Here is a 23,783-nt window from a genome sequence, read left to right on the forward strand (position 1 = left end):
CAACGTAAGCAAAACATTCTTTATTTACTTATGAAATATCCTAAAACAATAAAAGATGGAATCGAATGATCGTCTTTGCACGAAAGATTAATTTAGAAATAAGAAATCTTAATATTCTTCTTTAAATCACCAGATTTTTTTCTAAATGACATTACGTGATTTCCATATGTGACCAAATCAAAAGGATATATTTTTACTCATTACCATTTAGTGTGATGTATGCTCACCACGTGATGGCGAGTAGAAATGGACTCAAACCAAAAAGTGGTTATAAAATGTCAGCGTCAAGACAAAGGTTAACATGTCACTGCCATCCTTAACTCCATTTCCGGCTGTCTGATTCCGTCGTCTGAATTCTGGTCCGGTCGGAGTTGGATTTCCAGGACTTCAGCTGCAACCTCAGCATTTAGCAATGAACACCTCCTTGTTTCTTTTCAGCTCTCTCTGTTTCTTCCTCGGTCTTCTCGGCCAGAGGTGAAAAAAAACCACTTGTACTTTTTACCATTTCATCTCCAGTTCTTCACTTTTTACTGTTGATTATAAGCATGATCATTTACTCGACAACCCAGAATTTTTTTCACTGTTTCCGTGAGATTCCACTTCTGAATTGTTAATTGCAACTTGCCCATTTGTTTATTCATATATATTATCAAATTCCCTCGTACTGACGAGGTTCGTTGTAAAAAAAAAAAATCATGTATATGCATTTGTGAAATTCTTCAACTCAAAAGATTGTGTCTTTTGGTTTTTCAGCTCAAGTAATTGTCTTTTGGGTTTCTGCAAATTTCATGTAACTGGGAACATCTGCATTGGATAAATGCTATCAGTTTGTTCTCTTTTATTTTATTTTTTTGCAGTAATTATTTGTGATCTGCAGTTACTACAAGGTTTTTGACATTTCTAGACAGCAATGATACATTTAATTTGAAACTGTGTGTGCAAATGTTTACTGATTTCAGGGTTTCATCACAAGAACTTGCTAGCACCCCGCCGAGGGGTTGGAACTCGTATGACTCGTTTATCTGGGTTATTACGGAGGATGAGTTCCTGGAAAGTGCCCAAATCATGAAAGAGAAGCTCCTTCCTAAGGGATATGAGGTGTTTGGTGGAATTTGATTTTTTTTTCTTTTTTTTTTTCGCAATCATTCGTAGGATTCATGCAGCCGACGCCACAAGGCTTGGTTGTTGGTTGTTGGTTGTTGGACTTGTATGTGTGAGAGTGTTTTAATGTAGTTCTTTGTTTTTTTCTCTCCAATGCAGTATGCTGTGGTGGATTACCTGTGGTATAGGAAGAAAGTTCCTGGCGCTGATGTCAAATCTTATGGATTTGATGTAATCGATGAATGGGGGAGGCCGGTGCCTGATCCAGATAGGTGGCCTTCGTCGAAAGATGGGACAGGGTTCACTGAAGTGGCAGCATTTGTACATAGCTTCGGTCTGAAATTCGGGATCCATGTCATGAGAGGAATAAGTACACAGGCATTTGATGCGAATACCAAGATCTTGGACGTCAGAACGGTACTGCTACTTAATCCCCCGATGACTCTCATTTTCCTTGTCATTATATTTTACATAAGTTTGGAGGATGAATCGTATAACGTAGTTATATCTTTAACAAAGAATCAGAAAGCACACACCTACGTGATTTTGTTTTATCTTCAAAAGCATAAGTGGCTTAATGGGCGAAATGAAAGATTCGTTGTTGGCATTGATCTTAGTACTTGAGCTTTTTATATCAGGGGTCTCCTTACGAAGAGGGTGGAAGACAATGGACTGCAAAAGATATAGGGATCCCAGACAGGAGGTGCGCATGGATGGACAAGGGATTCATGAGTGTGAATGTCGAGTTGGATGCCGGAAAGGCCTTCTTGCGGTCACTCTACTACCAGTATGCCGACTGGGGTGTTGATTTTGGTAAGCCGACTGTTATTTATAGAAATACCGTGCTTGGTTCGGTATTAAGATTGCATCAGTTTTGGATGACGGCCTACGTATGATTGGAATGCTTTAACCCTTGCTAACTCTATTTCGTTGCTTCTCTACTTACCCCCTTGCAGTAAAAAATGACTGCGTGTTTGGTGATGACTTAGACGTACCTGAAATAACCTATATTTCAGAGGTATAATTCTTCTCCCTTCCCATTGTCCCCAAACTCTCTCTCGCACGCATACACACGTATCTTCATTAATATTGTGGTGGAGAGTGGGTGCTTGTAGCCTTGTACTTAAGAAACGATGTATATTTTCCAGTATCTGCAGCAACTGCATGCACTTGGGCAACATCCTATATTGTATTCTCTATCTCCCGGAACCAGTGCAACGCCTGATATGGCCAAGCCTATAAATGGGATGGTCAACATGTACCGTATAACTGGGGATGATTGGGATTCATGGGGAGATATTCTAGCCCATTTTGATGTAGCCAGGTGAATAACTTGTCTTTCGGTAAAAGGTTTTCGTTCAGATTGAATTCACATACTCGTTGTTTCTCGTGTGCGCTGAACACAATACATTCCGTATCAGGGATTTTGCTGCTGCTAATATGATAGGAGCCAAAGGCATGCTGGGGAAGTCATGGCCTGACTTAGATATGCTACCGTTGGGATGGCTTAGTGCACCAGGTTATTGGACTCAGGATTCCCCTTTCATTCATATGGCAAATTGGCAATGAATATTTTCCTTTCGATATTCTTAGATATACAACGTTTTCAAGTGCCAAAACAATTGGTTTAATATCTAGGACCAACATTGTCCATGCTCATAACGCTGAGCAACTTCAACCGGATGGTTCTAGATTTAATCTTTTTAACGCGGTTCAGGGTTATCTTCTGGCAATTTCAGATTTCTTAAATGCACCTTATTAGCTCCAACTGTTGAATTTGAGTTCTATATTTGATGAATGGTTCTCGTTGAAACATTAGAAACAAATGACGGTCCACACAGATGGTCGAATCTCAATTTAGATGAGCAAAGAACACAGGTGTGTACATGGACAAGTTCGTTTTTAAGTCCTTGATTTTCCCTGAGCAATCCTTTTGACCTTGTGCTTTTGTTTTCACAGATGACTTTGTGGTCTATGGCCAAGTCTCCTATCATGTTTGGAGGAGATTTGAGAAAACTTACAGATGAATTAATGAGAATGCTCACAGATGATGCCTTGCTGGACATAAATTCTTTTAGCTCAAATAATAGGGAGGTATGATGAAAAACGTAATTTCGTAAAATCCTAAGACTTGCTGATGATATCAACATAAAATCTTGATTTCTTGCATTTGCAGTTTACACTCTTTACAAGTAATGTGAGCACAGCCGTTAAGCAAGATGATCGAGTTCGCACCAAGCAATCAAGAAGACATCTGACAAACTCAAAAACTTCAAATACACATTCTCTCGGCCTCACTACCTGTGCAGATGCGAAAGCAATTGGTTGGTCTGCTCAAGCTCTTGACCGAGATCTTGAACACATCTGCTGGAGAGATAACTCAAGGAGCAAACACCGGGCACCTTTTTGCTTAAACAAAAGAGATTCTCTCTTGGCAATGTAATATTTCTTTATCTTTTGCAGATCCATTATTCTCAATTTTATTATGTTTACTTGCACAGTTACGATTTTGATTAATCTGGTTTCAATGCTGATATAGAGATGAAGACATAACGGACAAACAGCGATATCAGGGGAAGGTCAATTTATTAGCAAGTGATGGAAAGGACCTTTGCTTGCATGCTTCTCCTACACAAAAGGTTACTTCAAAGGACGTTAAGAGAGGTTTCTTTTCACCTTGTAGATGGGATGCGAACCAGGTATCTTAAGTCCCGATTCATAGATCTTTTGAATTCTATACAGAAGTGATATCATACATAGATACACCACTGAGAGTTCAATCCGAACTAGCTGCACGCAATGCATGATCCCGCGGATGAGCGACTTTTTGAAGTGACATATCTGATCTTAACAGATGTGGGAGTTGAACCCCAATGGAACCTTGGTGAATAGTTATTCCGGCCTCTGCGCAAGAATTGATTCTTTTGAAGGTAATAAACTAAAACGCGAGTGCCTCTTCATACATTGATGCTGTCAGCGAGTCTTGAAATTATGTTTGCATCACGGTCTTAAGTCTCAACTTACAAGTTGATCACATGTTCAGATAACAAAGCCGTCACTGATGTTGCTCGCTCTTGGATTGCAACTGGAACACCAGGTCATGCCGCGATTTCCTCAACTCTTTTTTCTTTATCGATGTAAATACAATGCAACTAATTCTGTTTGCGATTCTGCAATTACAGATGAAGTATACGTAGCGTTTTTCAATCTGTTTGGCGACTGGGCTACTATAACCGCGCAAAAAGCAGACATAGCCAAAGAACTTCCAATGACGAAATTGGCCAGCGGTTCGTGCAGGGGAATAGAAGAATGGACCGGACAAGACTTGGGGATTGTAGGCGACACAATTTCAGTTTCGGTTCCGTCGCACGGGGCTGCACTGATTATCCTGACCTGCAGTTAGTGCAGTATAATCCAGAGCCTTTTTGGGGTCTAGTTTTGCTTGTTTCTCCTTCCCCTTCTTTCTTTATCTGCAAGTAAAAGGGAAAAGGGGAGTGGCACATGCTGTAATATATGCGATGCGCAGGCCCCATCATGGAAGGAAAAATATTCACCTTTGAGAATGAAAGAATAAGATTGTCTTCACTTTATATACGACATGTCGTTCATTTCGACATGTGTTCTTATTTTGGTTGGTGGATGCTAAAATCTATCTTTTTCGTTATTTTTATGTTATGAGGTCATGCCTAGTGTCATCTGATTGTCACTGTCACAGCATCCTCTTCGGATTCTTTTGATGAGAATCTTAGAGATATGTGAATCGTGTATGTTTATTATATATCGTACGGTTAGTTTTTATCAAGTACAGTTAGTGTTTAATTTTAAATAAAAATATTTAAAATAATTTCTGATCGCACGATATTCGATAAACGGAATGAATTAACAGATCCTTGGAATCCTCACAAAGAGTATCCAACGAGGATCCAGATTCGTCAAACATAATTCAATGATTTTGTAAATCACCGCATGATATGTACAAATTTAAAGAAAAGAAACACAAATGCTTCCAAGAATGTTACATCACTAGCTGCACATTATGTACATTTTTGGATAATTTTGCGATTACAAAGGTGAATACGACATATCAAACGCGATCTAAAATGAGGACAAAAATAAGATTTTGAACGAGAATAAAGTGTAACACTAATTGTAGGGTTACTTATAATCATGAGTTGCAAGAAATAATTAGTGGATTTGGCTACGTAAGCACACAAGTCATAACATTGTAAAAAGAATTTATAAATAATTAGTCATTTAAGTATGGGAGCATGATTATGTTATATTATTATTGTCCTAGTTAGACTAAGTTTACTTAATTATATGAGTATATTCTCTGAATCTATGTTTTGGTTATTGGTTTGGTGTGTAGAACAGTATTCAGGGGAGGAGACCATCGTCTATAGAGATCACATGGCATCCAGTAGCAGATTTAAAATTTGAATTTTGGGGTTTTAGTGTTAAATAAAAAAATAATTTAAATGGAAACAAAGCATAAAGCGTGCAAAAGAATTCATTTTATTCACCGCGGTATTTCGTTTAACACTTGGTGGATTTGTTGTTGTCAGTTAAACCATGTTACACACATGTCAATCGTTATCAATGTATGGCAAAGCAATATGATGAATAATATAGAGAGAATTTGTTAAGTGATGTTAACACAAAGTGCTGAGATATTAGTGGATTTGGCTGCGTAAGCACACAAGTCATAACATTGTGAAAAGAATTTATAAATAATTAGTCATTTAAGTATGGGAGTATGATTATGTTATATTATTATTGTCCTAGTTAGATTAAGTTTACTTAATTGTATGAGTATATTCTCTGAATCTATGTTTTGGTTATTGGTTTGGTGTGTAGAACAGTATTCAGGGGAGGAGACCATCTTCTATAGAGATCACATGGCATCCAGTAGCGGATTTAAAATTTGAATTTTGGGGTTTTAGTGTTAAATATAAAAAATTATAAATAGAAACAAAGTATAAAGCGCGCAAAAGAATTCAATTTATTAATTGCGGTATTTCGTTTAACACTTGGTGAACTTATTATTGTCAGTCAAACCATGTTGCGCACAAGTCAACAGTTTTCAACATATGTCAAAGCAATATGATGAATAATATAGAGAATTTGTTAAGTGATGTTGACACTAAATGTTGAGATATGCCCTAACATGTATTACATCAAACATTTAGTAGGCATAAAAGGAAACCATATCAAACATTAAGAGGTATTCGAAAGATCATCACATTTATACATTCCACTTGGATCTCTATTTCCATCGCCCCTGATGGCATCTACAAGATATTTTGTTTCCTGTCTTAGGGTGAGTGAGACTGAACTCTAACTACACAAACTTACTACAAAAATAATTGGACAATTTCGATCATCAAATCACATTGCAACATTGAGATGAAATAAAGTATCACGTAATTAGTATTAATTGTTTTCTATATACCCATAAAAAATATAAATATATTTCTCGCAAATGACATTCGATTATGTGTATGCATTCTAGCACATGTTTAATTTTCACTGATTCTCTTCTCTTAACAACTAACTATTTAAATCAATAACACCGTTACTCTATCAAAAGTCAATTTAATCCCAAAAAAAATAAAGTCCAAAATACGTACGACTTCAATTTTGTAATGCTTGGCGGCTCGTATCGACTCTTCCTCGTGGCGACCTATTGAACCAATCCCTCCTGTATAAATATCGTCATTTTTCACTCTGCTGTATCCTCTCATTGAAACTTTCGCGGCAAACAACGAGGGAAGACGGTGCGCATCTCCAATTTTCTTGCTCTCCATAACTTCCAGTTTCCCACTTTCCATCACTTTCTCTCCATCCAAACATGAACGCCACCGCATTTACAACAACAACACTCCCTCATTTCTCCTCCGCCCGCTCCGCCGCCGCCGAGTCATCGTCAAACCGCCAATTCCACAACCCTGTACCCGCCAAATTGAAACTCGACACCCAAGACAACAACATAAATTTCTTGTCCATCAAATGCATCCCCAGTCGAGGAATTCGAATCCCGAACGCGTTGGCTCTGACGGCGACGCAGGCTCGGCCGTCGAAGCCCACGGAGCAGGTGGGCGACAAGCTGAAACGCCTCGTTTTGGAATTCAAGTCTCTGTCGGAGCCAATTGACCGCGTGAAGCGGCTACTACACTACGCGGCGAGGCTCCCGCCGCACAGTGAGTGTGCGCGGAAGCCGGAGAGCCGGGTCCAGGGGTGCTCGACGCAGGTGTGGGTGGAGGCAGAGATGGACGAGGTGGGGAGGATGAGGTTCCGGGCGGACAGCGACTCGGAGATCGCAAAGGGGTTCTGCTCGTGCCTGATGTGGTTGCTGGACGGCGCGGAGGCGCGTGAGGTTCTGGCGGTGGAGGCGCGGGATTTGGACGACGTGAATGTGGGGGTGTACGGGAAGGTCAATTCGAGAGTGAACACGTGGCACAGCGTGCTGCTGGCGATGCAGAGGAAGACTCAGGCTTTGGTGGCGGAGCGAGAGCAGGGGATGCGGGGTGCTAATTCTTTCCTTGACGAGGTCAATGGTTTTGTTTTTGGTAAGCGATATTGGCGCGAAAGGGTAAATCGACTTGGTGAGACGATAATTGAATTCTGGACTTTGGATGCAAAGTAATTGAGATACAAGTCCCTCAATAGTTTTGGTGACTTGTGAATTAAGTTATCTGAATTTGAAGCATATTATTATGTGTTAGTGAAATATGGTGCGTCGAAACAAATTTAGGTTTCTCACACATCCCTTGATCATTTATGTTTGTTGATATTCTTCAATTCATTCGATCTGACGGTCGAAAATTAAAAATGTGTGTGAGAAGTAAAATGAGATGTGTGGATATCACATCCCATATATTGTGTAGTATTGGAATATGGGCGCGGAGTTGCTGATGTCGGGAAGTACGGTTTTTTGAAAAATAGGGGAATATATGTGAAGTTGGAAGGTGTTTAGTGGAATAATGTTTGTTGTTTCCAAAAAAGAATCAATGAAAATAATTTGGTTTGTAGAGTAGATGTTTTTTTAATTTTTTAATTTTTTTGAACAAAGGAAAACTTCATTACCAACAAAACAAATTTTTATAAATAAAAACCCAAATTCAAACAATGGGCAAGACTAAAACCAACAGAATCCTCTCCGGATCTTTTTGGTAAGGATCTTGGGGATCAATAAATCGTGTCCGTTTATCGTATATCGTGTGATCAGTTTTTGTCAAATACTGTTTGTATTTAATTTTAAATAAAAATATTTAAAATAATTTATAACCGCATGATGGAGGATGAACATATATGATTCACGGATCCCCTGGACCCTCACAAAGAGGATCCGGATTTAGACTAAAAGATGGACCTCAAAGCCAAAAAAACCCAACCCAAAGGTTGAGCCCACAACAAGCACAAAGAAACACACAAAAAACAAACTATACATAGAAGGGAAAAACGCTCGCTGCACTGTTGCTGCCACAACAAACACACAATCGCCGCCCCAGCAGCACCATAGACCAAGCAGCAAGAAACTCAGAAGTGAAAAAGAAAAGCAGCCGCATCATTCTCTAAGGACCACCACAACAACCTCCGCCATAAAACAAAGGAAGCACGCAGGAAGAGAGATCCCACGAGCAACATTGCTGACATAAGCAAAGACTGGGAAGGACCAACAAGGGCCAACAAAGGTGGTGGCGCGACCACCCAAGTTAAAGCTTTACACACCATCTCATAGATCCGCGGTAAAACGCCAGAAACATTAACAATACCCAAAAGGAATTAAGTATGATTCGAGAGATGATGGAGCCAAAACATGAAATTAATGAAGGGAAAATTAGTGAGGAAAAAAGACAACACGGAGGTTTGGGAAAAGGGAGAGGATGGAACCAAGGGATGCAATTGATGGAGGGAAAAGGATGGAGGAGAATGTTGTGCGGAAGCGTCAAATATGAAACCAATAAACTACAACGGCAAAATATGATAAGACAAATAATCCAAATGACACAAGGATTTATACTGGTTCGGCGTAAGCCTACGTCCAGTTCCGAGACGGCGAGGAAATTCCACTAATATCAAAAGGAGATTACAAATAGAGTTCAACACTCAAACCCAGATCCCACATACACCCAATAACTCTCACTCATACAAAGAACAAATGGAGAAGAAGAAACACATATCAAATCCCTTATCTCCCAAAAGCCACAAATGTAGCACAATATCTTTGAATGAATGATTGCACAAATAGAGGACAGAAAAAAATAGCAGCACTTAACTTTCTTCTCTGTCGGCTGCTCTGTTTTTCTACTCTCTGCTGCCGCTGCGTTTCTGCTCTCTCTACTGACCAAATGGCATGAATTGCCTTATATAAGGCTGGTGCCTTTTAATTAAACCCTAGCTGCCATGTGGCTTTCAAATGGATAACAAAAGGCCAAACCTATTTGGGCTTGAGACAAAAAAACTAAAGGCCCAAGAAGTATTGAGCCACAAAATCCAACAGAGAAAGGGGACCTTAAGGCTTGGGTTAAAGTGCTCAAAGGGATGGGAGCACGGACAAGGAGAGAAAAAGGAGAAGGAGAACAAGAAGGGCAGGCAACGGGACTGCCATCGACCCTAGACAAAATTTGGGACCTATGGCGACGCTAATCTATGAAACGAAAGAACACTCACACAATAGTGAGAAAAACTCTCACTGGAGGAGAGAAGAGGCTCTCACATGTGTTATGATCCCACATCGGCTACACCAGAAATGGTGTAGTGGTACTTAAGTCCTTGGGGTCCTCCCAGCTATTAGACTAGTCTTTTGGGTTGAGCTCTTTCCTTGGGCTTAAGTACCTAACAACATGAGGAGAGAGTAAATTTGAGTATGGTCCTTTTCATGCAACACACACGTATCTATTTATATGTGGTGGTATTTAGGATCTAAATGATATGAACTTTTCATGAACCATGATTAAAACGGTAAACTTTGTTGCAATTATAGTCATTACACTAACTAAACATTGATGAATGACTACTCCCAATACTCTACGCTGAAAACCGAAGGTTTATCTGCAATTATCCTTGAGTTGTGCCTCAACAGGGAGGTGTGACACGCCCCGACCCTGATATTCCCCGAATACCAGGACCGACACGTGCTGGCCGACACCCGGGGGTGACGAAAGCCATTAATTGATACAAAAGCTAAGAATAAGAAATAAATACAGGTTATGAATTTAAAAACAATGAATTAACAATTTAGGAACGTGTTCAGAGCATATAAGTAAACCTAGTCACTAACAAGAACTAAGATAAGATTGAATGAACAAATGAGTGGGTCCTACCCCGAGAGGACTCGAAGATGCCGCTGCGGAAATACCTTGATGCCAGGATTATGTGCCTTCATCCTAAGTCCTGAATGGGGGCGCAAAACAATGGTGAGTGGACCAAGCTTGTATATATACATAGTACAAAAACAGTTATGAACATACTAACCCCCACAGTTTAATAATGAAAACTACTAGAATAATAAGTGATAAGCTTTTCAGAAAACTCTAGCATGCCATAAACAATTCATATATCCATCTGCAAATCAATCTCAGAAAATCATATCATAAATCATATCAGAAATCGTATCAGGAAGCATAACACAAGTTGTGCTGCTAGTGAGTGCACTGAATAATAATACTCCCGGCCCAATGCCTGCACCTCAGTCTCTGTGCCCGTAGCCAGAGATATCTCCCTCCCGGCCCAATGCCTGTCTCCGTGTCCCTCAGCCTTTCGCTAGGGATTATTTCTCCCGGCCTCAATGCCAACACCAGATCCTCGCCCCAGGCGGCATAGTGTTCACTAGGTACGCACAAAACATAATTCATCTCTAAAATACAACTTCGTAGCATAAATTCATCGATCCTCTATACTACGAAGAGGTGTTCGAAAATCATTTGAAACACATTCTTAGCATCCTATCGTCATCGATCAGATAGTCTACCAGAATGAGGGTTCTATAGAAAATACAACATAATGAAAATAGTTCAAAATATATATATATATAATCAATCATAATTAAATCATCATGTTTCCTGTAAAGTATTCCTCAAATCAATAATTCTGTAAGGCATGCTATTTATATATGCAATTCTATAAATAAAACATGCAATTTTTGAAGGTGGTCCACTCACAGATACTCCGAAGCAGCAGAATTGTGTGGAAAACGATTAAGGAAGTCTCCACTAGCAACTTCACCTAAGCACGAAAATGTACAATTTAATAAACTACCTAAAAGATAGAATTTTAGGAAATGGAAATGGGTTTTGGGTTTGGGTAGGTTAGGAACAAGAGGGAGTTTTAGGCTTAAGCCTAAACCCATGCTTATACACACACGGCACACACACCACACATTCACACACATACATACACAACACATACTCACAGAGCTGCACCGCATAACGCACACACTGTACACTTCATACAATACACAAACATACACAACACACACGTGCACCATACACCATCACACCATCACACTTACTCTCACACACACACACACTTGCACGGACACCAACATACCAAACACACACACAGACATCATGCATATATATATATAATCACACACACGCACAGCATCATGCATATATATATATATATATATATATATATAAACACACACACACACACACACGGTTCACGCACATACACACTTGCACATACACATACATACACGCACAGTATACACGGCATGCACAGCATGCTCACACACACCCACAGTTCGCATACACACACACGGACACACACACACACTTGTACACACACACCTACGAACTCGCCGGAGTTCGTCGTCGGAACCGGGTTTTTGGCATAGAAAAGAGATAAGGTCAAAACCCTCGATTTTGACCACAAAACCAACACAACAGTGTGTAAAATAGCATGATTAAACCCATAAATTTGAAGAAGGAACACACTTCTCACCTGGGTTCGAGTTTTAGAGCTTTGAAGCTCTCAGCTTCAATGGCAGAAAAGTCCACAGTGCTCTGATGGCGCATGCAAGGGTACCATTGAGTTCGTTAGGTCTCAAGGATTCCAAATATATGGTTTTTGGGGTTTGATTTGTGAAGGAAGTGAGGTGAAAGTTAGAGAGAAGCTCTCGAAGCTTAGAGAGAGTGTGAGTTCCTGAGAGTTAGAGAGAGAGAGTGTTGGTTTCGGATATTAGAGGGAAAGAGAGACTGGAACCAAGATAGGTGTATAAAAATAATAAGGTGGGTCCCACGACTCACTATTTAATATAAAAAAATAATAAAAAAAACAAGTTTTTAGATAGAAATGGGTGGGGTGTTACAAGGTGGGCTGGTCTTAGTAGCGATGGTGGCACGTTAAGGAAGGAAATTGGATGGAGAAATTTGAGTGAAGTTGTTGAATTTGCGTGAAATAGGTTTGAAATGGAGGAAAAATCCTATCTTTCTCAAGCGTTGAGTGAGCAAAATCTGGTATGTTACAAATCTCATTGCTTGTATGTAAGAAAGATGTGTACAATATGTTGTCAAATTATCAGAAAGACGAGTAAAAAGTCCATCTCCAATAACACTATATGGTTTCCAGCATGTTAATTAGTACATACACAATCTGACAGGTGTGATGTTTAATTACAAAAAGCTCGTATTAATTAGTGTGAAATTAAAATATTTAAACAATTTTTCTGCTCTATCTCTAGTTGACGTGGAATATTTCAACACAGATTTCAACAAAACTGAAATTTTAACCAATCATGTGATGAGTGAGGATGTAGAGAGAGCGCATCCAATTAGAAAGTACAAAGCTTTTAGTTTTGGTTACAAAAAGTAGAGTTTCCGCACAACCTTTGCCTCCTCCTATCATATAGCTTTAGAGGGAGCATTTGATCAAGTTGAGTATCGAGGGTACGTTCCATTTATTCCAAAATTGTGTGGCGCTGGGATGTTTGTCCTCGCCTATATTTATTCATTCCCCTTTTACCTCCACAACAAGAAAGCTTTCCACCCCCACACTCCCACTTTTAAAGCAAACAGATTCAATTTGCAAAAACGATAAATTTACGAAAAATTATTATTTTTTCCTTCATTAATATTAATATTATTACATGACATACTGACTTATGTGTATTTTTTTTTAAGGAGGACAACTGGTGGCAAACCATGGTTATCTACCCCTTTCGGGAGCCAATAAGACTCACAAAGGCATTTCAGCATTCCCATGGTCACAAGTTTGGCTATCACACTAGCAACGGATTTCGAAACCGAGACGACTTATGTTTTAGATAAATAAAAAAATACGGAATATGATTCTCTCTCCTACGAATCCCCTTCCATTCCCTCCTATTATTTTTCACCTTTCATTTTTTGTTTATAAAAAATATTAACATAAAATGTTGACGTGACTTAATTGTGGCCGAGAACAGAGAGCTGAGAAGGGGAATGAGTCCAAAAACATTATTCACAATCAAAATGCAATGTGCTTTCACATGGCAGATTGGTGAAACGGGCCAAACCTATAAATTAAAAGTATAAAAAAAAATCGAAAAACTCTCATTGAATTTTCGATAATAGAGGTTATTTTTTTAATGGTTATACTGTGAATACTAACTATTTAAATTATATTTTAAAACTATATAATGTGATTGTTAATAATTAAATTATTACTTAATTATTAATTAATTTACTTATTTTCTATTTGAAAAACATTACATAATTTACAAATTTAATATTTAATTTCTTTAACTTTCAAAAAGAAAAAAGCGCAATATAAAGAGCATCACAACTGTTAACTACAAAGAAGTCAAAAAGCAGCGGACAGCAAACCCACACCACAAAAACAAGCAAGTAAAGTATTTTTCTTCATCATTATATAACTATGATGTAATGGACATTCTATATTTTATTATATAGTCACATGTTCTTTTACTTAATTTTAGTTAATTTCATATAAAAGATTATTTTTTTAATTAAAAAAATTAAAATTAAATGAAATAACAAGTAACGCATGATTAGATATATAATAGGCATACACTATGATTTACGATAATGAGCAAAAATTCTCCCTCCAAACTTGAATGAGTCCCACGACTCACTCGGGGCCCGCAAAACCAACGGTTCCAGTTCGACCTCGCGGCCCCATTTTCCCTTCCAGACCGCCCTAAGAAAACGCCACGTAGTTGATTAGCTGGTGAGTTGTGTGTCTAGCTTGTGTTTCTGGCTCAGTACAACTGTACATCATCATCCAACACACACACAAACGCTCACGCGCCCATTATCGCACTCGCCAACTGTTGCCTTTCCCTCTACGTCGCACGTTCTCGGAACTCCACTTTCTATTTTCTTTTTATTAATGGGTATTTATAAAAAATAATCTTTTAAATTGATCCATCCCATCTGTTCTTGAAATTGAAAATCGATATCGCAAATCAATGTAGTCTTTCCTTCATAATTTCGTTAAAAATTCTGTTATTTGCTGATGTAGCATATTTTATATTAAAAAACTAATAAAATATTATTAAAAACTAAAAAAAATCATTTAATAATTTAATAATTTTTAAATGTTAAAATAATAATTAATTATTAAAAAAAAAAAAAAAAAAACCCATGTTTGTGAACCCGCCGTCCCCTTCTCCCCCACCCCCAGCAACAACCCGAAGACCATGTTCGTCATCCCACTCGTCATCCCCCCCCCCCCCCCCGGCGGCCCCCTTCTCCCCCACCCCCTGCACCCAGAAGAAGAAGAAGAAGAAAGGAAAAAAAAAAAACCCCAATTTCGTCTTCCCCCCCACCCTCTGCAGCCCACAAAGAAAGAAAGAAAGAAAGAAGAAGAAGAAGGAAAAAAAAAAAAACCAAGTTCGCTGCAATCCAGAAAGAAAAAGAGAAGAAGAAGAAGAAACCCAAGTTTGCTGCAATCCAGAAAGAAGAAGAAGAAAAAAAAAAAAAAAACCCAAGTTCGCTGCAGAAAGAAGAAGAAAAAAAAAAATATATATATATTAAATGATTTTTTTTAATTTTTAATAATATTTTTTTAGTTTTTTAATATAAAATATGCCACATCATTTATCACATCAGCATATAACATAATTACGACGGAAGGACTACATTAATTTATGACATTCAATTTCAAAAATTACATTGATTGATTTTCAATTTTATAGACCATCTAATGTATGAGTCAATTTAAGGAACAATTTGTAATTAAAATCCTTTATTAATTTCATTTTTTTTAAATAAAACCACTTTTTATATTAATTTCGCCTTCGTCTCTTTCCATTTTTTTTGAAATTTTCTGGTTCCTTTCTCCCTTTCATTTCGAACTGCGATTTCAGATCTCGCAAACCGTCGACGATGGCCAATCCCTGGCGTGGTGCCGGCGCCTGGGCCGCCGAGGCTGAGCGAGCCGAGGCTGAGGAGCTCGCGTCGGCCGCCCAGGCCGAGTCCCAGAGCTTCCCCAGCCTAAAGGAAGCCTCCAGCGCCAAGCCAAAGAAGAAGAAGATGAGCCTCTCCGAATTCTACAACGCTTCCAGCACCCCGGCCTCTAATCGGGTCGGTCTCACTCCCGACGAGATGATGCGCCTCCCTACCGGCCCCAAGGAGCGCTCTGCCGAAGATATGCAGTACGGTCGCCTAGGTGGCGGGTTTTCCTCCTATGGTCGCTCAGGTCCGAATCCGGGTCGGGGCGGGGACGGAGAGGGCGGAGACGGGTCATGGGGTGGTGGTGGAAGAAGATCCTACGGTGGATTCGACGACGACCGGAGGGGCCCGCCTTCTAGGGTTTCTGATTTCGATCAGCCGTCCAGGGCGGACGAGGTTGACAATTGGGCAATGACTAAAAAATCTCTTCCTTCTGAAGATTCGAGTAGGCAGAGCCGGTATAGCTCGCTCGGTAGTGGTGGTGCTGGGGGTGGTGGTGGTGGTATGGGCGCCCCAGCTTGGTCTAGGGCAGACGAGGTTGATAACTGGGCTGTTGGGAAGAAGCCTGCTCCTTCTAGGTCATCCACATTTGGGTCTGGTTTTCGCGATTCGGGTGCAGAGCCGGATCGCTGGGCGAGAGGCGGACGTGAGGTCGACAGAGTTGAGAGAGAGCGACCTAAATTGGTGTTGGATCCTCCGAAAGGCGAGAATGAGCCACTGCAGGTTGTGAAGACCAATAAGCCAAACCCATTCGGAGCAGCTCGACCTAGGGAGGAGATTTTGGCTGAGAAAGGGACGGATTGGAAGAAGCTGGAGTTGGAAATTGAAGCCAAGAAGACGAGCAGGCCGACTAGTGCCCACTCAAGTAGGCCTTCGAGTGCTCAGTCAAGCCGGTCTGAAGGGCCCGGGCTGCATGGGAGTGATAATGCAGTGAAGCCGCGGCCGAAAGTAAACCCCTTTGGTGATGCCAAGCCAAGGGAGGTTTTGCTGGAGGAGCGGGGTAAGGATTGGCGGAAGATTGATCTCGAGCTGGAGCATCAGGGTATTGACAGGTTGGTCTCGACTTCTTTTATGTCAATTTTGTAGGTAGTGCATTCAGCTAAGTAATGGTTTGAATATGCATGGTGATGGTGGGTTGATTGTTATGGTTTTTTGCTATTAAGAGTTGCCCAAGTGAGTTGGGTTGTTTGCAATGGTGGGTTCATTTTTATGGTTTGAATATGCATGGTAATGGCGGGTTGATTCCATGCAAAGAAGCTAGATGGGTTGGATTATGTGTATTGAGTTCATGTTTCGGTTGGAAAAGTTTGTATCGAAATAAGTAGACTAATGTATAGTTGAAACGATTAGATTATGTTTGGGTTAGTACCTCCTCTTGGGGCACATTCTTGTCCTATTGTTGTGTGTTTATGGTGCGGGGGAGAAAAAAGTTTACACAAACTGTTTTCTTCCCCTCCCCGATGAAGTACATATTCGTTGCAGACAACTATGCAATTAGAGACAATGCAGAAGACCATGTCTTTTGACTTCTTGTGTTTTTGTAATGTGGTAAGTGGGAGTTGTCTGGATGTTATGCTGATACAGCTTGGTGTCTTCTTCTTTGCTGAATGAGTCCGATCTAATCACAAGATACTAATATTTTTTATAACAAATTTGATTGCACCCACATGCCATAATTATTAGAATTTGCTTTTTAATTGGTCATGTTTATTGTTTACTGGATTACCTTTTCCATCGATAGGCCAGGGTCTGGGGCTGGGAGGCCTGGGTCTGCAGCAGGCAGGGGTGGTAGCTTTCTTGAGAGGACGCCTTCTTATTCCGATTCTAGAAGCATGGAATATGTTGATGGGCCTCCCTCGCAAGGCAAAGGAGATCCGTGGGCAAGGCCTTTTGATGACAGAAGGTCATTCCATGGTGGCAGGGAGAGAGGAGGATTTCTGGGGAACAGAGACATGGGCAGGTGAGAATAAAGTGCTTCTGCGCTTTCCTTTTTACAGTCTTAGGGAGGAAGTTAACCTGTTTACGAAAGAAACTTGATATGTTATGCTTTACGAAAGAACATTTTGGGTCGGTTAATCATGTGCAGTTGTAAAAAACCAATCAGCACATCCCTTTTAGAACAAAAGATATATAACAGTACAAAATATTTCGTTAGAAGCTTTAAGAATTTTGGAGAAGTTGAAGGATATATTTACTCTGGGAGCTACAGATTGGTTATGAATGCCTCAAAATGCATGTGATGTTTGGTTGTTGTTTATTTGGCAGGGCAAGGTCAAGAGAAGGATGGTGAACCGCGCCGTTTCAATGGATTCGTTGAACTGCCTAGCGCTTCCAACAACCAGAACCCAATAATATTTTGCCCCACTCTTTTTGTTTTCTTCATTTTGCTCTGGGAAAAATGGAGCAAGCATTATTGATTACTGGCACTGGGAAAACACTTGCGGTGATGATGTGTTCTTACATCCCGAAACTATGTAAAATTGCAGTTTTCCGCGTTCTTTTTTGTCTGTTTTTTTTTTATGTGAAGGAGCCTGTATTGTTCTTAGGATCCAATTTTACTGAACGCTACGGGGCTCACTAGTCTATTTTTTGTGACGATCGTCAGGGTAATATACCGATAATTTGGTTCTATAGTGCATGGCCTTGTTGCTGGGTGCCATATTATGTGCAAGAAAAGTCCCGGAACTCAAATTTCTCAATTTTTGTACGGAATGTAGTACATGAAGATAAGCATTGTTAATTTTGATTTATTGATTTTTTTCAATTCATTTTATTCGACGGTTGAAAGTTCAGAAATATCAAACGCTGGATAAGCCGTGGATCCAAATTCCATCTTAAGTTTCTCATTGATGTGTGTTTAAACTCGTTCTCTGTAGTTAGCTTATGGGCCACGGTTAATGCCAAGTCTTTTGGGTTGCCTATACAAGGGTGTCACCGCAGCAGTATCTCTAGCCTATTAAACGTCACTCTATGTTTAAACTTTTTTACGTGTAGTATATTGAGAGATTGACATTTCGGAAAAGTTTTTCATTACACTATGCTTAGATGAAGAAATTTAATATTATTAAGGAACTTTAAAATGATAAAAATTAAAATGATGGGATTTATTTTCTAGAATTTGTGAATTTTCTTGTTTGGTTAACATAAAAGAACAATGAAATTGAATACAGAATTTGTTATTTTTAAGCGCTGAATCATAGAAATTAGGAAATGACACTTATTTACATGAAATTTAAACTTGAAAAGTGAAGGTTCCAAATTCCAAGTTTTTTTTTCCATGCGGAAATTCTAAAATTCTATGTTTATGAATCCAAACAAAAAAAATTAATGTATGTCAATTTATAAATTCTGATTTTTATTTAAATTTTAAATTTAACAAACTCGGTGAGAAGAAAGTTCTGCGGCTGTGCTGTTCTTTAAAATATTCATAGAAGCAGTTGAGGTAGGCTTGAACAATTTCAAGATACCGATGTGGCGCAGTCTGAATCGTTGGATCTTTCACCAGCAATATTCCGAATTCAGATGATGAGGATGTTGATGAACTGATGATATCACTAGGCATTTGTTTTAATATTTTAGTGTCTACATTTCACGTTCTGGTACCTGCTGCCCGTTGACCTAAACTTGCTAGGTCTCCTCCACCGATCCTATGGATCCCCAAATCAGTTTCTTTTCTTCAACAAATGAGCCACAAAGAGAAGCGCAATCCATGCAGAAGAACACAACCATCTAGCTAGCTTCATCGCTTATTGTTCAAGGTAAAAGTTTCACCCTCATCTTTTTCCCTTGTGTCATAAATGCTTTAGCTAAAAGTGCTTTGAGAAAAATATTTTTGGATTTCAAAAGCACCAATTATGTACGTAGAAAGCACTCAAGTGATTTTTCATGATTCACTTGCATTTTTATTGAGGATTGGTCACAAAAATATTATCATCAAAACCGCTTTCAGCCATTCTAAAACTACTACCAAACGAGCCCTTTATTTTTAGTATCAGAAGCGTTTTTAGTTGTTTGAAAACGTTTTTAACCATTTTAAAAGCAATCCCGAACAATGCCTTTAATTCCGTTAATTGATTTCAATGAGTGTGGAATGACTTAATGGATTGTGTGGTTGACATCACTATCTGTTGTTTGGTGAAAAGGGAGTGAGAGAAAGCAGTAGGAGGAGATTCATATGGACCGTGCAAGTTTTGGTAGTATCAATAGGTGGTGGAGAGGCCCTTGGGGAGTTAAGAAGAGTGTGGAGGCAGTGGCAGTAGGAGTGGTTTTAGTTGGTGCCCTTTCGGTTTTCTTAGGCCTTGCACCACAAAACACATCAAGTAATGGTTGCCAATTCCCAGCAATGTTTAACTTTGGCGATTCTAATTCCGACACGGGTGGCTTATCAGCCACATTTTTTCGACTTCCAGCCCCCTATGGCAATACATTCTTTGGTAAACCTTCAGGCAGGTTTTCAGACGGGCGTCTCATGATCGATTTTATAGGTTAGTACATCAACTGTGTTGTAATGTATCATGCATTATGTTTAAGACAATTAGAACCTGCATTTGGCAATCTTGCAGCTCAGAAGTTGGGGTTTCCATTTGTGAGTGCTTATCTGGATGCTGTTGGAACTAATTTTTATCATGGAGCAAGTTTTGCGACCGGAGGATCTACCATTCAGCCATTAGATGGCAAGATGTTTGAAGCGAGATATAGCCCCATCTCTCTTAACGTGCAGCTTGCCCAATTTGCGCGGTTGAAAGCGCGTGCGAATGAGGTTTTTGCTGAAGGTTGGGATATATTGTTGTTGAGGAAGTCTATTGTTATATAGAGTTGTAGAGAAAATTACTTGAATCATAAGCTTGATTATGTTACACTCAGTTATGGCATTGGTTTTCAGGTAAAAGCTCAAAGGTCAGGGCCAGCCTCCCTAGACCAAGCGACTTCTCCAAGGCTTTGTACACATTAGACATTGGACAAAACGATCTTCATGCTGGATTAAGATTGAAGACGCTGGACGAAGTGCTTGCATCCCTTTCCAATATCACTGCACAGTTTGCTTCGACAATAGAGGTAATAAGTTTCATAAGGAGCTATCCATTTTCATTTTGAAGTCTTATGGTCTCGGATGACTAGCGTTTTGGGCGTACCCTGTGATTTTTTTTGAGTGGAAAATTGTTAACATTGAAGACAGCTACATTTTAAACATATTTGTCACATGAAATGGCAAAACTGTGTAAAAATAGTGTCAACAGAGTGTATATGAACTCGTAAATGTTCTTAAAGAGATTAAAATCTTAAACAAAATAATGATATTGGTAGTTTTGCAGCAACTCTACCAACAAGGAGCAAGAGTTTTTTGGATTCACAACACAGGTCCCCTTGGCTGCTTGCCTGCAAGTCTTGCATATATACTGCCAAAACCCGGCGATCTGGACCAAAACGGTTGCTTGAAACCTCACAATGAGGTGGCTCAAGAATTTAACCGGAAGCTCAAGGAAAGAGTGCTTAGCCTAAGGACCCAACTTTCTGATGCAGTTCTCACTTATGTCGATATTTACATAGCAAAATACACGCTTATCAATGAGGCAGAGAAGTACGGTAAGTTTTTTTCGCTTCATGCGTCTAGCTAGTTTTCTATGCTTCATTTCTTTCGCATGTCCAAAAGCTTATTCCCTGGCGTCTGGAAATTTCAGGTTTTTCTAGTCCTCTAGTTCAATGCTGTGGAAGTTACGGCGATTACCATGTCCATTGTGGGATGAAAGCTATTGTTAATGGCACTGAAGTTGAGGCTCTCTGTAGCAATCCTTCGAAGTACATTAGCTGGGATGGGGTGCACTATTCCGATGCTGCAAATGAATGGATAGCCAACCAAATTATGGACGGCTCATTCTCCGACCCTCCAGTATCAATCACTGAAGCGTGTCACAGTCCTCCACAGTTCTGATTCAACTTCAAGCAGATAACTTGTGCTATAAGTTTGGTACAGATTTAATATTGTACTTAATCATTGAGATGAGAGTGTTTAAATTAAGGATCCAACTTTGTTTTGTTCTTGAATAAAAATAAAACAACCGATGTGGACACCAAACAAATGAAATCCAATTATGTTTGTGATGATATCACTACATATTTTCTATTTCATAATTTTTTGCTTTCACATTCTGCTTCCTGCGTGCCCGTTGACCTTCAAATCTATGAGGGCTATTCTCTCTATTTCATGAAGTAGGAGGTTCTTATGAACCGTGCGAGCTTTTTTACCATCGTCAAGTGGTGGAGAGAACCGTGGGGGCTGTAGAAGAGTGTGGAAGCAGTGGCGGTTGCAGTTGTTTTATTTGCTGTTCTTTCGACTTACTTAGGCCTTGGACCACAGAAGAAATTGAGTAGTGGTTCTCAATTCCCGGCGATGTATAACTTTGGGGATTCAAATTCGGACACAGGTAGTTTGTCAGCTACATTTTATCAGCTCCCTTCTCCCTACGGCTACACGTACTTTGGTAAACCTTCAGGCAGGTTCTCAGACGGGCGTAACATTATTGATTTTATAGGTTAGTGCATCAAACTGTTGTCCTTGCTTTTCCTTCAAATTTAAGCCAACTTATGAACTTTTTATGGAACAATCTTGCAGCTCAAAGGTTGGATTTTCCATTTTTAAGTGCTTATCTGGATTCTGTTGGAGCAAAGAATTTCGCAATTGGAGCATCTACAATTCAGCCATTAGATGCCAGGATATTTGAAGAGAGATATAGCTCCATCTCTTTTAACGTACAACTTTCACAATTTGCACAGCTCAAAGCACGCATAAATGAGCTTTTCCCTCGAGGTAGGAATTCATGTTTTATGAGACGTTTTACTTTGACTAGTAATTCTTTGTGCTGGGTTTCACCGAATGATGGATTAAGGCCGGCCTCCCAAGACCAGAGGACTTCTCCAAGGTCTTGTATACTTTAGACATCAGACAAAACGATCTTAATGCCGGGTTAAACTGGAAACCGGCAGACCAAGTGCTGGCATCCGTCTCCACCATAGCAGCAGTTAGCCTTGACAACTGAGGTAACAAGTTTCATAATTACTAAATCAATTTCTTCATTTCACGAATCACTACTGTATGGCGTAACTTTAATAACACGAAGTCAGAAACAATATCTCTAGATTATTTTCCAACCTAGGCGTCACATGAAATGCCTAAAATCCCGATGGCTCTATAAACAGATTGCAGATTGTTTTGTATGTGCAGCAACTCTACCAACAAGGGGCAAGAGTTTTTTGGATTCACAAGTCACAACACAGGTCCGCTCGGGTGCTTGCCTTCAACTCTTGCGTATAAGCTGCCAGAGCCCGGCGACCTGGATCAAAACGGTTGCTTGAAGCCTTGCAATGAGGCGGTTCAAGAATTAACATGCGGCTCAAGGAGAGAGTGCTTGAACTAAGAGCCCAACCTTCAGAAGCAGTTCTTACTTGAGTCAATATCTATGCAGAAAAATACACTCTTACAAGTGAAGGGGGAGAAGGATGGTAAGTTAACATTATTCGGGATAGGAAAAACCTTACATCCACTGACGAAGTTCTACACCGTGGGGTACATAAGAAGTGTAAATCGATTCTTTCTAATGAACACATCCGATCACAACTTCCACTTCATGCCTTTAGCTAGTGTTTCACTACTCCATTTCCTTGGCCTAACCAAAACCCTAAACTCTTTTTCTCCGTTGGGTGGAATTCGCAGGTTTTACGAGTCCTTAACTCAATGCTGTGGAAGCTACGGTGATTTCCCTGTCCATTGTGGGGTGAAAGCTATTGTTAATGGCACTGCAGCTGGAGCACCTTGTAGCAATCCTTCTCAGTGCATTAGCTGGGATGGAGGGCACTATTCTGATGCTGCAAACCAGTGGATAGCCAACCGAATTATGGACCGCGCATTCTCTGATCATCCGGTTTCAATCGCTTAAGCATGTCACAATACTCCACACTTGATTCAACTTTCAAGTATTCCAGTTGAGGTTGTATCACACACCAACAGAAAAAGAAAAAACAAAATGAATCTGTCCTTGATTGAAAGTTAGTTATTCAAATTTGACGTAATGACACCTTTTTTTTTTATTTACTGCTTATATCGAACTCTAAATGTAGCTATCCATTTCTTTCTGCTCGATGATAGTCTATTTTCTAGGCCACCTTTAAAGATTAACTCTTTTAAAATCAACCCAAAATATCGTTGTATGAACGTGATTATAATTTTTGTATTTAACTGAACATATATGGCTACCTGAAAGAGGGAAGAGAAAAAAAAAATTAAAC

The 23,783-nt window shown here is 39.7% G+C and overlaps 4 protein-coding genes, 1 long non-coding RNA gene and 1 pseudogene across 5 annotated transcripts; 5 read left to right on the plus strand and 1 right to left on the minus strand.

Annotated features, from left to right (window-relative positions):
- The first annotated feature begins 320 nt into the window (after positions 1–320).
- LOC126597573 (uncharacterized) lies at positions 321–4,796 on the plus strand. The gene is made up of 14 exons (XM_050264370.1): positions 321–474; positions 960–1,098; positions 1,261–1,518; positions 1,740–1,914; positions 2,058–2,119; positions 2,250–2,425; positions 2,523–2,620; positions 2,921–2,979; positions 3,061–3,195; positions 3,278–3,540; positions 3,641–3,800; positions 3,956–4,031; positions 4,145–4,198; positions 4,284–4,796. The coding sequence occupies exons 1-14, from the start codon at positions 413–415 to the stop codon at positions 4,502–4,504; spliced, it is 1,938 nt and encodes a 645-aa protein (XP_050120327.1). The 5' UTR covers positions 321–412; the 3' UTR covers positions 4,505–4,796.
- A 2,020-nt stretch (positions 4,797–6,816) lies between these two features.
- On the plus strand, positions 6,817–8,135 carry LOC126597574 (sufE-like protein 2, chloroplastic). Its single transcript, XM_050264372.1, has one exon. The coding sequence runs from the start codon at positions 6,953–6,955 to the stop codon at positions 7,745–7,747; it is 795 nt and encodes a 264-aa protein (XP_050120329.1). The 5' UTR covers positions 6,817–6,952; the 3' UTR covers positions 7,748–8,135.
- Positions 8,136–10,311: 2,176 nt separating this feature from the next.
- LOC126597575 (uncharacterized) lies at positions 10,312–12,278 on the minus strand. Its single transcript, XR_007614286.1, has 3 exons — positions 12,052–12,278; positions 11,265–11,328; positions 10,312–10,497 (listed from the first exon to the last, which is right to left on the minus strand). It is a non-coding gene; the product is annotated as an uncharacterized LOC126597575 (long non-coding RNA).
- Positions 12,279–15,333: 3,055 nt separating this feature from the next.
- On the plus strand, positions 15,334–18,253 carry LOC126597576 (eukaryotic translation initiation factor 4B2-like). The gene is made up of 3 exons (XM_050264373.1): positions 15,334–16,555; positions 17,245–17,463; positions 17,769–18,253. Exons 1-3 carry the CDS (start codon positions 15,438–15,440, stop codon positions 17,791–17,793), a joined length of 1,362 nt encoding a protein of 453 aa, XP_050120330.1. The 5' UTR covers positions 15,334–15,437; the 3' UTR covers positions 17,794–18,253.
- Positions 18,254–18,936: 683 nt separating this feature from the next.
- Positions 18,937–21,632, plus strand: LOC126597577 (GDSL esterase/lipase At5g14450-like). Its single transcript, XM_050264374.1, has 6 exons — positions 18,937–19,261; positions 19,646–19,987; positions 20,066–20,275; positions 20,386–20,558; positions 20,816–21,086; positions 21,182–21,632. The coding sequence occupies exons 2-6, from the start codon at positions 19,678–19,680 to the stop codon at positions 21,430–21,432; spliced, it is 1,215 nt and encodes a 404-aa protein (XP_050120331.1). The 5' UTR covers positions 18,937–19,261; positions 19,646–19,677; the 3' UTR covers positions 21,433–21,632.
- Positions 21,633–21,723: 91 nt separating this feature from the next.
- Positions 21,724–23,630, plus strand: LOC126597578 (GDSL esterase/lipase At5g14450-like; annotated as a pseudogene).
- Positions 23,631–23,783: the final 153 nt, after the last annotated feature.

This window comes from Malus sylvestris, chromosome 13 (genome assembly GCF_916048215.2).
Source record: "Malus sylvestris chromosome 13, drMalSylv7.2, whole genome shotgun sequence".
Taxonomy (NCBI): domain Eukaryota; kingdom Viridiplantae; phylum Streptophyta; class Magnoliopsida; order Rosales; family Rosaceae; genus Malus; species Malus sylvestris.

Coding starts and splice junctions, on each gene's coding strand:
- LOC126597576 (XM_050264373.1), top strand. CDS start 15,438: ATGGCCAATCCCTGGCGTGGTGCCGGCGCCTGGGCCGCCGAGGCTGAG. Junction 16,556..17,244: donor GAGCATCAGGGTATTGACAG/GTTGGTCTCGAC, acceptor TTCCATCGATAG/GCCAGGGTCTGGGGCTGGGA. Junction 17,464..17,768: donor GGGAACAGAGACATGGGCAG/GTGAGAATAAAG, acceptor TTTATTTGGCAG/GGCAAGGTCAAGAGAAGGAT.
- LOC126597574 (XM_050264372.1), top strand. CDS start 6,953: ATGAACGCCACCGCATTTACAACAACAACACTCCCTCATTTCTCCTCC.
- LOC126597577 (XM_050264374.1), top strand. CDS start 19,678: ATGGACCGTGCAAGTTTTGGTAGTATCAATAGGTGGTGGAGAGGCCCT. Junction 19,988..20,065: donor TCTCATGATCGATTTTATAG/GTTAGTACATCA, acceptor GCAATCTTGCAG/CTCAGAAGTTGGGGTTTCCA. Junction 20,559..20,815: donor AGTTTGCTTCGACAATAGAG/GTAATAAGTTTC, acceptor GTAGTTTTGCAG/CAACTCTACCAACAAGGAGC.
- LOC126597573 (XM_050264370.1), top strand. CDS start 413: ATGAACACCTCCTTGTTTCTTTTCAGCTCTCTCTGTTTCTTCCTCGGT. Junction 475..959: donor CTCGGTCTTCTCGGCCAGAG/GTGAAAAAAAAC, acceptor TACTGATTTCAG/GGTTTCATCACAAGAACTTG. Junction 2,120..2,249: donor AAATAACCTATATTTCAGAG/GTATAATTCTTC, acceptor TATATTTTCCAG/TATCTGCAGCAACTGCATGC.